At 29.8% G+C, this 14,574-nt stretch overlaps 1 protein-coding gene and 1 long non-coding RNA gene across 2 annotated transcripts; one reads left to right on the top strand and one right to left on the bottom strand.

Annotated features, from left to right (window-relative positions):
- Positions 1-3,721: 3,721 nt before the first annotated feature.
- On the top strand, positions 3,722-12,597 carry LOC129882984 (uncharacterized). The gene is made up of 2 exons (XR_008765853.1): positions 3,722-3,891; positions 12,270-12,597. It is a non-coding gene; the product is annotated as an uncharacterized LOC129882984 (long non-coding RNA).
- On the bottom strand, positions 5,445-6,189 carry LOC129882983 (uncharacterized). Its single transcript, XM_055957513.1, has one exon. It carries the CDS (start codon positions 5,988-5,990, stop codon positions 5,562-5,564), a length of 429 nt encoding a protein of 142 aa, XP_055813488.1. The 5' UTR covers positions 5,991-6,189; the 3' UTR covers positions 5,445-5,561.
- Positions 12,598-14,574: the final 1,977 nt, after the last annotated feature.

The raw sequence follows: 14,574 nt of genomic DNA on the forward strand, positions 1-14,574 counted from the left end.
TACAATATTATACATCCGGTGTACAACAATATACAAAATACTCATATTTTATTTTTACAAAAATATTTAAAAACTTGATATACAATATCATACAATCAATATATAATATTTTACAAAATTATAAGAGGTATTTATATATATTAATATACTCATATACCATAATATAAAATATTATACAAAAAAATTGAACTCGTCTTCTCCCTTAAATCGAAAGAAGATTCATCCCAAGACATCTAAAATATTACATCAAACCACCCAAAATTTCAAATTTAGACTCATCAATATGTAATCCATCTTTTACAACAAGACCCACTCAAAATAGACCTAATTTACAAAAAAATAATTTTCAGTTTTTGAAGTTTCGAGCTATAACAATAGTTGTATATGAAGTTTATGTACAAATTGAGAACTTTTAAAAGTCTTAAATTTTCTAGAGATTCAAAAGTTGAACCCTGAAGTTCTCCAGAGTTAGAGAATGATAAGCATCGACGAATTTGAGATGGAACCTGAAAGTGTACCATTGATGTTGTTGTTAGCTGTTGAGTAGATAAATTTGCGCAAGCTTGGATGGTCACTAGACTATAGTAGAACCTAAAAATGTGATTTTGTGATAATGAAATAGTTATGTACTGCAATGTATGTTTTGGGGCGGAGCTATTCTTGTTTGAGAGGTGTCAAACGACATTTCTTCAATAAAATATTACATTGTATAGATAAATTAAATTTTGATATATTAATATTGACACTACTTAAAACAAGGTGAAAAATTAGTGCAATAATTGAGGGGTTGCAAAAGCTATCAGTGGTTGGCATGTCAGGTGTTTGAACTTGGTTTAAGATTATTTTTTTTCAGCATTTTTTTTCTGTGTTTACTACTTATATTTTGACACTCCTCGACAAAAATTTTGGCTCCTCGATTGACTATGTGGGTTGGGGTAGTATTGGGTCAAATTAAGGTTAGTTTTGATAAAATTCTTGCTTCAAGTACTCGCTTCGTTCCTTTTTACTTGTCAAATTGACTTGACACACTTATTAAAAAAAGAAAAAAAGATCAAAAATGTCTTTAAACTATTTAAAATGAACAAAAATGCCCTCCATTTATAGTTTGGTCCAAAAATGCTCTTGCTGTCAATATTTTGGTCGAAAAATGCCCTTATCATAATTTAATAGGTCAAAAATGTCCTTATTGTTACAAAATGGGTGAAAATGTCCTTTTTTCGAATAAATATATTATTTTTTAAAAAAAACAAATTTTGTTCCTTATTAAAATATTATTTTAAGGAACTCTATTATTGTTTTCTTTCTTTTTAAACCACATTAATTAATAAAAATGTAGAAAATTATTTTATTCTTCGTAATCTCATTTTATCAATTAAAAAAGAATAATTTCATGTATTCTAAGTTTTAACAGATAATATAGTGAGTTTACCATTTTACCCCTATTAATTGATAGAATTTTAAACATATTTACTCACTATATTTTTCAAAAACATTAATTCAATATTAAAAATTGTGTATATAATAGAAAGAAAAAAATTATCCTTCCTTAATTTATTAAAATTAACAATTAAAAAAAATAATTAACTTATGAAATATTTGATAAATAAATAGAAACGCATGGAGCAGTAAGAGAAGTGTAATTATCTCTACAACTTAATTATCCATTTGTGCATTTTGTCCGTTAGTGTAAAGTGCATAAATATCGATATCCTTAAACTAAAACATGAAATGAAGGAAACATTTGAGGCTTGTACACTTTATACTTTGAAGGAAGTCAGCCCACAACGAATATAAAGTTATTAAGGAAGGAACACAAGAAATGAAAAAAGTGGGCCATATGCCCCAACACAATAAGCTAATTTAAGGCCCATTATAGAATCGGATTCTGGTGACCAATAAAGTGGTATCCAATCTTCAAAATGACTTGAAAGAACTTTTTTAGATTCTATTTTGAAGTGTTTTTTTTAAAAAAAAAAATTATTTTTTATTTTGAAGTTACTTACTTTTCATTAGATAATTCTAAAAAAAAACTATAACTCATGCTCCCAGAAAGATAAAAATAAGAGTACAAATACTTTTAAAAAAATTCTGAATCGTAATAGTATAAATAGATACATAAGATGTGATATGAGACACACACAAAGAAATAAGAAAATTTCATCTCTTTCTTTCTACCTTTCTTGTTTTATATTGTTCTATTTTACTCTCAATTTATAAGACATGTTTAATTTTTGGTAAAATATAAGATACATATTATACTTTTTTTTCCTAAACACAATATATGTATTTGTATATATAAAAAAGGTACTATAAATCACGGATTTTACGATTGAAAAATAATGTACCTTTGGAGAAAGAAAAACACGAGAGGAAAAAAATTCAACTCTTATTATTTTTTGGCATGAATGAAATGTTGCTTTCTATAGATACCTGTTTTTTTTACCACATTTTTGGGAAGAATTACCCACTTAACATCTAATTATTTGAATTTATTTTAAAGGAAAACCGAGGGTTTACCCGCAGTTTCTGTCCATGAATCATCTTTCGCTTGGTTATGGAGATTCTTAAGGGAAGTCTGACAGGACAGGTGAAAGAGTCTATTTGCATTTTAGTGGGTTGGTCTTGTATGAGAAGTTATGGGAAAGAGATGGCTGGCCCAGATCTTTCCTTTCACCGGTCGGAAGAAGTGTTTTTTGAACGAACAAGATACGGGTTGAGAAGGGGGAGTTAGCGTGGTTGTACCGATACCAATTGACAGCAATTCCCCTGTTTCCTACAAAATTAAATAGCAACTCCTAGCCCGATTTCAAGACCTGAACCTCTTTCAGGTTTGAGCCAGCAAATTCGAATTTTGCTATGGCGGTGCACAAAGCAAGAAATTTTGTAATGAGAAGTGCAAAGATCAAGATGAAAATGCTTATTACTTATTAATTAGTCTATAACCCATGTGGAACGATCTTTAAAAGCTATGTCAAGTTATTTAAGGCACAAATCGTCTTCCATGTTAGATTCATCGTTAGACCTTGTTACATTGCTTTCCATGTTATATTAATCGTTAGACCTTGTTACATGTATGATACTGTCTTAATGAAACCATAGGCGGAAATCTTCTTAATTTTTTTTTTCTAATTATTTTTCGGTCAACTTCAACTTGTGACTCTTGTATTTAAATTAGTCGATTTTACAACATCATCATACCCAGTGTATTCTACCAAAGGGAGCTTGGAAGGATAGAGTATGTGCAACAATGTTGAATCTAGAATTTTCATTCAAGGAATTTGGTAAATAAAAATATTAGTGCATAACATTTGAACTTGGAATTTCAAGATGAATTTAATCTACATATACACATTAAAAATGAAAAATACCTTATATATATCATATAATTTTTTGCCGGATAGATTCGAATGAACCCCTCGCTAATCTCTAGATCTCTCCCTATGTGCGCAGACCTTACCATTGTCTTAAAAATAGCGAGGCTAAAGTAACACTTACTTCGAAGACATTAAGCGGATGGAATAAATTACCTTTTCTTTTTTATGAAGTAATAATTTTATTTTCTTTTTGAACTAATATTAGCAAGTTCATGTCTTATCCTCACCAACCAACATTATGAACTACCATTTGTCAACTTAGACAATGACATATTTGCATTATTGCTTTATCCTTACACCATCATTCTCAATGGAATCTTAGAAGCAAGTTTACATAGACTATTAATTTAGACAGAATTTTTTTTCCCCACTAGGTAGAATTTCATTATTCGGTGTCTTCACTATTAATGGTATAGACATTGATGTCATAAATTCTACCACCTATTAGTAATCAATGGCTTTACCTAACGTACCGGCGCTTCATGAATGATGCCCTGCATTTTGCCAAATTTCTATGGTACACTTATGTTCTTTCCATGTGGTTCTTTTTTATACGTCTCTTAAAAGATATTAATTAAAATTATTTTATTTTTTATTAGTATTAGAATAATGTTTTGTATTATATATTTTTTTATATATGTATTACTTATATTAATAATTCATTAAAAATAATCTCTCTACTTTCATACAATAGGATAAGACTACGTAAATCTTTATTTGTGAGACTACACTAGATATATTATTATTATTATTATTATTATTATTATTATTATTATTATAACATCATCTTCATCGAAGGGGAACCTTGGAGTAACTAGTAAAGTTGCTTTCATGTGACCAGAAAATCACGGATTCAATCCTTGAAAACAACCTCTGAGACTGCATACAAAAGTATGCTAGAATTGCCGTTATTTTAAACCGAAGAGAGTAAATTTTTACACTATTAATGGATGGAGCCACCTTAAGGGAAGGTGGTTCAATGCACATTTTCGTTGGAAAAAATTATATAGTGTATGAACGTACATTTTGTTTCACACATCCTTAACACAATTGAATCTTATAATAAGATTTGCACATTCTTAGTTGATTTTTAGCTCAGACTCTAATGCTAAGTGCTTAATTAAAACTTAATTTTCGTGATCAATCACATGGTAGAAATAGAATAGAAGTTCTACGTGGTTTAGGCTAATTAATTAAACGGATTTGACAATTAATCATGCCACATATAGATAGATAGATCTTAGTTGGTTTATCGATCTGTATTATTTTTTTCAGTTTACAGTTTTATTCTATCATCGTGAGTCCGTGATCCATGCTTAATTAAAAGATTTTAAACTTATATAACTGACAAAATCACGTTAAGGATGTGGGGCTCAGGCGCTTAGTGGTGGATTAAAAATCACAATATCTCAAATTAAAATTAAAATAAAAATAAAAATAAAATATATAACGTAATTCTTTTTATTTATTTTAGTTTTGATAGATAAAACTATTTTATATATTCATATTAACTTAGGAAAATTTTGACAAAACATGTATTTCCTTAAGCTAATCTTAGTAGTAATGATAATAAAATTGTCATTTTTGCTCAAATAAATAAATAATATGAAGTATTTATAGAGGGAGTACATGTTGATGATGGTACGCGGTCGACATCTTCATAAAATTAATTGAGTTGCGCTTAAATAAATACATAATATGAAATATTTATAGAGGGAGTACATGTTGATGATGGTACGCGGTCGACATCTCCATAAAATTAATTGAGTTACGCTCAAATAAATAAATAATATGAAATATTTATAGAGGGAGTACATGTTGATGATGGTACGCGGTCGGCATCTCCATAGAATTAATTGAGTTTCACTCAAATAAATAAATAATATGAAATATTTATAGATGGAGTACATGTTGATGATGGTACGCGGTCGGCATCTCCATAGAATTAATTGAGTTGCGCTCAAATAAATAAATAATATGAAATATTTATAGAGAGAGTATATGTTGATGATGGTATCTCCATAAAATTAATTGAGTTGCGCGCAAGCTATTGGACAATTGACAAAATCATTTGGGGGCAATTAGTGTAGATTTCTAACCATATAAACCTCAAAAGGAAGATGAATACAGAATGTATTATTACTATTAAATCCCAGTATAATCTTATCTTTAAGTAAGATTAATCAATCAATTACCGTTTAGATTAATGTCAGGTCCAATTTTAGCATTAGCAGCAACATCACGAGGAGCTAATTTTCCTTGAGCAATTATCATAGACTTGTAGATCTCCACCAGAACTTTCTCATCGTACTCCTTAACCCGCCGCAGCCCAAATCCGTCGATTCCGCCGCCGTATTCGCCGCCGAATCCCCGAGTGTTCGCAACCCTCAGCATCGCTGTCACATAAGCATCACGCAGCCCAATAAGAAGCTTCTTCAGCGAAAACCGTTTAAAATTAATCTTCAGCTTCAATTTGGGGGTTAGCTTTATCTTCCAGAACTTTCTCTTTCGGGTCGAACCTTCGGTTGATAAGTCGACCCGATTCAACTTCTGATAACCTCTTCTCCTCCAGTAACCCTTTAATCCTCTGTAAACCCTAGTTGATACTCCCTCCATTTTTTGTCAGTTTGAGAAATGGTAATTTACATTAAAGGAGAGAGAGAGAGAGAGAAATATAGGTTGGAATTTGGAGGATGTGTTGCAATTAGCTTTGAATGTGAGTATATAGAAATAATGGAAATTGGTGAGAGAGAGATGAGAGTATTTAATACTCCATTGGAGTGATGTGGTTTGTTCTCTTAAAACTTTACCTGTATTTCATTCAGGATATTAATACATGTCTACTTGACTCATGGTTGACGCAAAACAACTCCTTGGGGTAATATTTTGGAAAGAAATTAAATTTTTTTTGGATTTGCAATATTTTTCAGATTTTGAGATTTAAATGAATTTTTTATTATAATATTTATATATATATATATATAAATTATTTTTTATTATAATTTATAGTACTTTCTACATAATTTTTAAAAATATAAATTTTATTTCAAAAAATATTTAAAGATTTCAAGTCTGATTTTTTACGATCAAGATTTGATTCTCAAAAGTTGAAATTGTGCTGGCCATAAAAATTGAGATCGATAACAATGACAACAATGTATTCAGTTAATCCTCAAAAATACAATCTAGTGAGGATAAAATATGAGTAAATTTTACCTATAGTGTGTCACTTGATTATCATTAGTAGAACAAAATAAGAAAGGCTGATTTTTCGCTAGGAAAAGAGAACTCATGGTGATCGAGAGTTGTTTTCGAAAGACAGTCGACTCAAGTAAAACTAATCAAAAAGTAACAAAAAGAAAAAAACAACAGTAAAGAAATACGACAACAAATAGGAAAGCAATTTAGAGCATATAGGCAAGAAACAATAATGTCAGCAACATAATGTGATCTCACCTAAAATATAATAAACAACATATGATAACAAATATCAAAAGTCATAAACTACATGAATAAGACTAGTACTACGATCGACCCTAATTCTCCATACTACCACCAAGTCCTATTCCGTTGAAAAACAAGACAATACTATATTATCTACTAACCTTCGATCCTAATTCGAGACCTCCATATATCCTCATGTCTAAGGTCATGTCTTTGGTGAGTTCAAGTTGTGATATGTCATATCTAATCACCTCTACCCAATAATTTTTCGGCCTACCTAACTCTTATGTACACCCTATATCCAACCTCTCACACCTCTTCACTGGGTATCGTCGCATCTCCTTTGCACATGTCCAAATTATCTTAATCTCTCTTCCCTCATCTTGTCCACTACATAGATCATTCTCATCTTGTCCTGAATATCCAAATTCCTATCATATCACTTCTCGTATGACATCCATCTCAGTATCATCATTTTTAAAATTTACATCTTGTGAGCATGAAAGTTCTTGATTGATCAATACTTTGCTCCACATAACAAATTGAAATTGGTCTAATCACCATTTTATAAAACTTATCTTTAATTAAAATTAGTATATCTTGACTTTCATAAAGTTAATCACGACAAATAATTTTAGACACAAGAATTACCCATAAACAACTTAAAGGGGAAGGAGTAGCAAAACTTAGCTTTGCTAGCTGCTGTAATGGATGGTCCCTCTCTTTCTTAAATTATTAACTATACCAATGATGCCAAATTTAAAGTGAAAATAATTGAGTAGGCATTGTTGATTGATTTGGAAGTGGATGATGTAATGTTAAACTAATTGTATACTAAAATTAGTAGCATTGGGTATATATATATATATATATATAGCAACGTATGTTACATTATCTTTATTTCTTTTAATCAAAGATAAAGAACATTGAAACTTTCAATTTAGGGGGGGGGGGGGGGGGGGGAGCATAAATAGTTAGTGTCGTATTAGGAAGAAACTTCCCTCATGTTCGTATTTACACCAAATAAATAAATAATTAGACATGTATTTGTACATAAATAAATTTTTATATTTAATTGTAATTAATTAATACTAGCTTGTTTAGTTGAAATTTCAAAATTTGCATATTTTGATAATAGTTTTTATCAAAAGTATTTTTTAAAAATAATAATTGATGTTGGAAAAATTAATTTAAAAAGTAAATTTGCTAAAATAAGACAAATAGTTTATGTTTTATCGAGGTTCCAAAAATGCTTCTAGTCTACAAAAAAGTAGGACTTTAAGCTCTACCAAAAAAACTTTTACTTAAAGCATAATTTTTACCTAGAAGTTTAGCAAAACATCTAATAGATATTCTTAAGTCATTTCATTATTTAATGATTATAATCTGATTTATTTTCACAATTAATAATAAGCATACTCTAGTACTGATTGATTCCTCAATAATACGAGGTTCATGAATTTGGGCCATGAACCTTGTATAAACAATTGATGGCCCAACAGAATCTGATAATGAGCAATTCCCATTTCTATATTTCATAAAATTTCTCCAATTGTTATGCACATCATATCTATGTTTTTCAAAAATCATGTGAAGAAGTACCAGTGAAAATATGCAAGCATTTTTTTTGAAATATATTGATATTCTTTGAGTACGCATTGGATAAATCATTCATGTGCAATAATTTGTAAATCACACAAGCAATGTAACAATACGAGGCAATCCTTGTACGACGAGTTGGATTGAGAAATGGACCAAGTGTGGGACATTCCCTAGCATTCCTTTTTGGGATACCACACTCATTGCACCAAACTTAGCCAACTGTGAAAGGATCACGTGAGATTCGAACTCTGCTCTCCCTTATAGAATACTTTTGCTATACTAACTTAGTCACCCTTTCGGGTTAAAGAAAGGATTGATGATTTGTATTTTAATTCTTTAAGTTAGAAATCCTAACTTGTGATTTTGACTTATAAGTCAAAAGTTATAAGTCCATCCAAACATGCTTTAACTCAAATTCCTCAAACAACCTACACAGATTGTTGTGTCCCTCTTCAAGTCATCCTTAACTTTCACTAAGTTCCCATATTGTTTATACCTAAATAATTGTTTCTAAAAAAGTGAAAATAGTTTCAGCTCGATCACAATCTTAATACAAGTAGAATTATAATGTTGGAAACTGTAAATTACCTAATCATGAAATGAGTTCTTCAATCTAATTCTTTGTATCAAGGCCAATACCTTTTATCAATCATCAAAACTCATTAAGTCCAATAAAATTATTTGAAATGCGCGTATGAATCCTTATAAAATAAGGAAAATACACACGCAGTCTTTTGTTATCTGCTATCCCATATTGATACACCTCTCCATACATTTCTCATTTGGATCCACACATCTGCCCTACCCTTTTTTTTTGTGCATGTTCCCTGCCGACAATATACCATGAAATCCTTTCAATTCTCACTTGTAATATTCTTTTATTTTGAGTTCTTGGAAGTTTCTCTCACCCATACTCCCAAAGTATGCAAAATTAATAAATGTAGAGAGAATCCCAATGGGTCAATTTTCATGCCAACTGTTTAGTATAAAAGCATCTTTTGAGATGATAAAATCGATTCCATAAAGGGATTCCCAACATTTTCTCTACTACTACAATTTTTACAAGCCCAACTTTTATTTCACAAGTTTAAACATCAATTAGTAAGGTGTTTGAAGAATTTTGATTCAATAATTTTCATTTTCATATTTAAGAATATTATATTAAATTAATTTGTTATGATTCGATATTTTTAAATCATTGAACATAATTTGTTCGACTTTAGAATTATGACTTTGTGCATGCACACACACCCGGCAGAAAAGGGTTATCAAGGAATTAATAGTTTTGTGAACATAAAATGTTATACATCACAAATTAAAATCTTAAAACTATGATAAATAATAGATGTTCAGTTGAATTTCCACCATCTCAAGTCAATTTCATGAAAAGAAAGGATTGCATAAAAGTGCATATATTTCAAAAGAAACACTAATTGGTCCGGTTATTTATGGTACTGGAATTAAAAAAATAAACGCATCGACAGCAAAGTGTAGGCCAATCAGCTTGTGTAAGTCATTTAGTTTAATCATTAATGGTATGATTAAACGCAGATTTCTCTCTTTAAAAGCTTACATAATTCTATGAAATCGATGTTAATGTTAATCAATGTATTCAATCCACGCACTACTTCTTTCCAACCATAATAGCATGCAAATGCTAAGTAAATAAAATATTGATACGATTAAACCTCTTTATAATAATATTTTTATATAATAATATTATTTTACTGTAAAAAGTTCTTTAATAACTTTCTTTTAACCTATAATGGCAACAACATTCCTTATAATAACATGCTCTTTGTAAAATTACCTTTTCATCACAGTTAACTTCTTTTTCCTTGGTAATATAATAATTAACCATTCTTACAAAAATATAATTTTTAAGATTATCAATAATAGGCCCAGAGATTCTATCCAAATATTTTGACGTTTTTATTACTTATACCAGTTAATTATTATTTAAATGTCAAATGTTGTTATAAGTGCATAAAAATCAAATGCTATAGTAGCCAATTTTTTTGGAGCCAACAATGTTGTTATAGAGAAGGTATAACATATTCATATGGTCAGTCTAAAGTTGAAACATAAATGTAAGCAGTAGGTTGTAAAATTGATTTGGTTCGTTCATTTTTTTTTTCTTTTTAGACTATTATTGTAGCAGGTAACCTGTTTGATTATTCCTATTATGAATAATTTCACTTACTTTTAGTTACCCTGATAATGAATAAAATTACACTCCTTTTACACATTTCTAGTAGAAGAGTTAGGAAAGACGAATTGAATTTAAGTGGTAAAAAAATCATAAAAGATTCAAAACTCAAATTAGAGTTGAAAGTAGGACGGTGATTTACAAATTGAGTGCCCCCCGAGAGCGCCGTGCCTGCTGGAAATGTACCCGCACTGTTTAATTACTAGTAAAAGGTTGCAAGTCCCGGTGCAAGCCTCTCAGGTCTCAGCCTTATGTCTGTGTCTCAATTTATATAATGTAATTTGATTAAATACGAATAAAAAAAATATATTTTTAAAAGTTTTGGTCTAAAATTATTTATAAATGTTTGTGTGACTCTAAATCATCTAATTAAGGGTAAAATGAATATTTTAAAATTAAATTATCACTAAATATAAAAATATGTCATTCATTTTTGTATTGACAAAAAAAAAATATGTTATACAAATTGGAACAAAGGAAGTACTATTTAGTTTGAATCTACCATTTTATCAATGAATTTATGAAAAAATAGTAATTTTTATGAACCAAATTATTATTATATAATTAATTTAAAAATTCCTAATTTTCAAATTTTGTATTCGCCTAAGTTATCATGTCATCTAAAATATATTTATAACTAATTGAGAAATTCATAATCTTAAAAAAAAATCTTTTTATTTATTATAACATACAAAACAAAAAACTTGATGATAGAAAAATTCATACACTAACGATATATAATCTAAAAAATTCATACACTAACGATATATATAACCTAACTAGAATAGTGCGGTCTTCAGTGACGTGCACTAGTCCATCAACCCCACACACCCATTCTCTTCATATATATATCCCCTACTTTTTTCCATCAACTTATTGTATTTGTTACATTTCATACATTTGAAGTTCTCAAAATGATTGCTCCTCCAAATTCTCACTTCCAAATTTTCTTCACTTTCAATCTTCTTCTTTTTTTCTCCCTTTCACTAAACAATGTTCAAATTATTCAAGCCATGTCAACAATAACATCAATTTCCAAAGACCAAATCGCTTGCGAAATGTGCACCACTTGTGAAAACCCGTGTCAACCCATTTTCCCTCCACCACCACCACCAGTACCATCACCGTCTCCTCCGCTTTTATGTCCACCTCCACCATCACTACCACCACTTCCACCTCCGTCACCGCCTCCTCCACCGCCATCACCACCACCGGTCAATTATTGTCCACCTCCACCTCCTCCACCGGCACGACGTTCTTGCCCGGAAGATTGCTCTCTACAACCTCGGTCACCACCTTATTCCATATATCCTTATTTTTCACCACCTTCCGCTTACTCTAATAAATCCACTCGATTCAAAAATCAACCCTTCGTTACTTGTCTCGTTGTGGCCATTGCATGTCTTTTTAAAACTTTCAGGCTAATTTAGCCCGAAGACGTTTGTTTTAGGTCAAGTCTGCATTATTTTCTTAAAAGGTCTTATGTACTCCTATGATTAAATTCTTATTGATTTTTAGTATCAGGCTTTATAAATCATAGTAATATCAGAATTAACTTTTGTAGACACATCTAATGTTTGTTTACTTATATTAATTCCTTGTTTCTATCCAAATAAATATATATTAAGTTTCATGTTTAGACAATGTGCAGAGATCTAGCAAGAAGAAAATGAAGGGCAATAAGTGGAGGATAAAAAAAGATGGTGTACCAAATTGCCATACACAAATTAAAGGAGAATGTGGATTCGAAGGACATCTCATATGCTTCTATTAGGGAAAGTAGGAAAAGCCTTCTTTTGCACTTTAGGTAGTGGAATTCAATAAAGTGGCATGGCTCAAGTGTAATACAAGAGTCACATGCTTAGTTTTTACATCATTTATGATATTACTTAAATTTACTTATTATTGGATACTCATGTACTCATCTATTCTATAATGAAGCATCAAATTGGTTTTCTTTTCTTTTAAGTTCTTTTGGTTTCTTGTGACATACTTTTTATGATCAGACTAATTTAGATTCAAGATGAAAATCTCACTTTAAAAGTAATACGCCTGAAAACTTCAATTAAAGATGATCTTGTACTTATCATCTCATTATAACTTTTGATGAATTTTTAGATCGATCATTGATAACTCATTATGTTCATGTTTCGAAAGGTTCAATATTTATCAACACATTGGTTGCCATCACACAAGAAAAAAAAAGTGGAAAGATTATGCTTCCAATAGTGTCCTCCACACATAATCATTAATAAAAGCAAAAGATTATATAGGAGTAATAATTTTGGGTTGATCTAGGAAAGTTGGAATAAAGATCAATTTTGTAAGGGTGACAAAAGGGTATCTAGAATAAGCAAAAGGTGACAAATGATAATATGATATAAGTTTTTTTGTTTTCATCCGTCGTTTATGCCCATTCTGGATCTTGTTTAATTTAGATTTTTGTTGCGTAAGACCTATTAAAGAAAAAATTATATTCATCTCATCACAATTTTTGAAAATATCGGATTTTCGTTGTTTATCTATGTTCTTCTTTTAAACCTCTTTTTAGTATGAATTTGGTGAACTTTTAGGAATGAATGATTTCTTCTGCCACAACATAATAGACTTGATTGGAAGTAACTATATATAATAAATTTTTCTAATGGATTATTGACTTTGATTATAAGATTTATTCAAAATATAATGAGTTAAATGTGAAAAGTAAAGTTGAAAAGTACAATATTAAGGTCCCAACTAAATCACTATACAATGCAGGACAAAAGAACTCCACTTATAGTTGTTGATTTCACTGTAAGAGAGAAGGGAATTCATTGAAGGAACTAACTACAAATTGAAGAAAAAATATTAGTTTTTAAATCGAAAAAGGAGGAGTATACTTTTTAGCAAAAGAGAAAGAAAAACGATAGAAACCATATTCCAGTTGTGCCTTTATTCTTATTCTCATTTCATGGCAGTCAGCCTGAGAATGCTGATAAAAAGAAGGTGAAAAGGCTTACTTCTTAGTAAATTTTAGTGCACATAATTTATTTTTATCCCTTGAAAACAAATATGTGTTTGGTACGGAGCAAAATGTTTTTTAGAAAAATAATTGATTTTTTATTCATTATGTAAGTGAAAAATATTATCCTAAAATATTTGTACATAGTCTAGATAAATATTATGGGAGGTGGGGGTCGAGGTAGGAGTGTGAGGTTTCAAAAGACATAATGTATCGTATTGTGTTGTATTAATTATATCATATTGTATTGTTTTAATGAATACAATATTTTTGTAGATTGTATCATTCTCCATCGTTACATAATGTCACACATTTACAATTTAAATGATAAACCAACTACAACAAAAGTAAGATACATGATAGAGCTACTATTAAAAAGTAGGATGAAGTATAAAACAAGATTATTAAATAATAAGTAAAGACAAAATGAGAAAAAATATTAAGGTAACGATCCGATCACACCAAATCGGTTATTGCATAAGATGAAACTTTTCGTCGTTATCTGTCGATGAATTTAAACGATACAATACAATACAATTTAAATAACAATCAAAATAAATATTATATTTAAACTGACAATATAATACAATTCGATGAATAACATCATCCAAACAAGGTGTTTGGAGCTAACGACTGGATTAGCTAGTTGGGCCGCCTGCAATCTCAGTCTTGCTCAACACTTTCACACCCCAGCGCAACAAAAATGTTAAGTTTTAGTAGATTCGGGAAAATTTCGCGAATTGACAAATATTATTAGTATATTGTTTAATATAATTATAATTTTAAAATATTATGTGAATTACTACGATTTAATAAAATTTGCTATTATATAAATTTGAAAACTCATATACAAATCTGGAAGCGGATATACAATTTCTAATGCATATTTGGAAGCGAATATACAAATCTGGAAGTGAATATATACAATCTCTTTTGAAAGCCCA

This window comes from Solanum dulcamara, chromosome 3 (genome assembly GCF_947179165.1).
Source record: "Solanum dulcamara chromosome 3, daSolDulc1.2, whole genome shotgun sequence".
NCBI classification, from domain to species: Eukaryota; Viridiplantae; Streptophyta; class Magnoliopsida; order Solanales; family Solanaceae; genus Solanum; species Solanum dulcamara.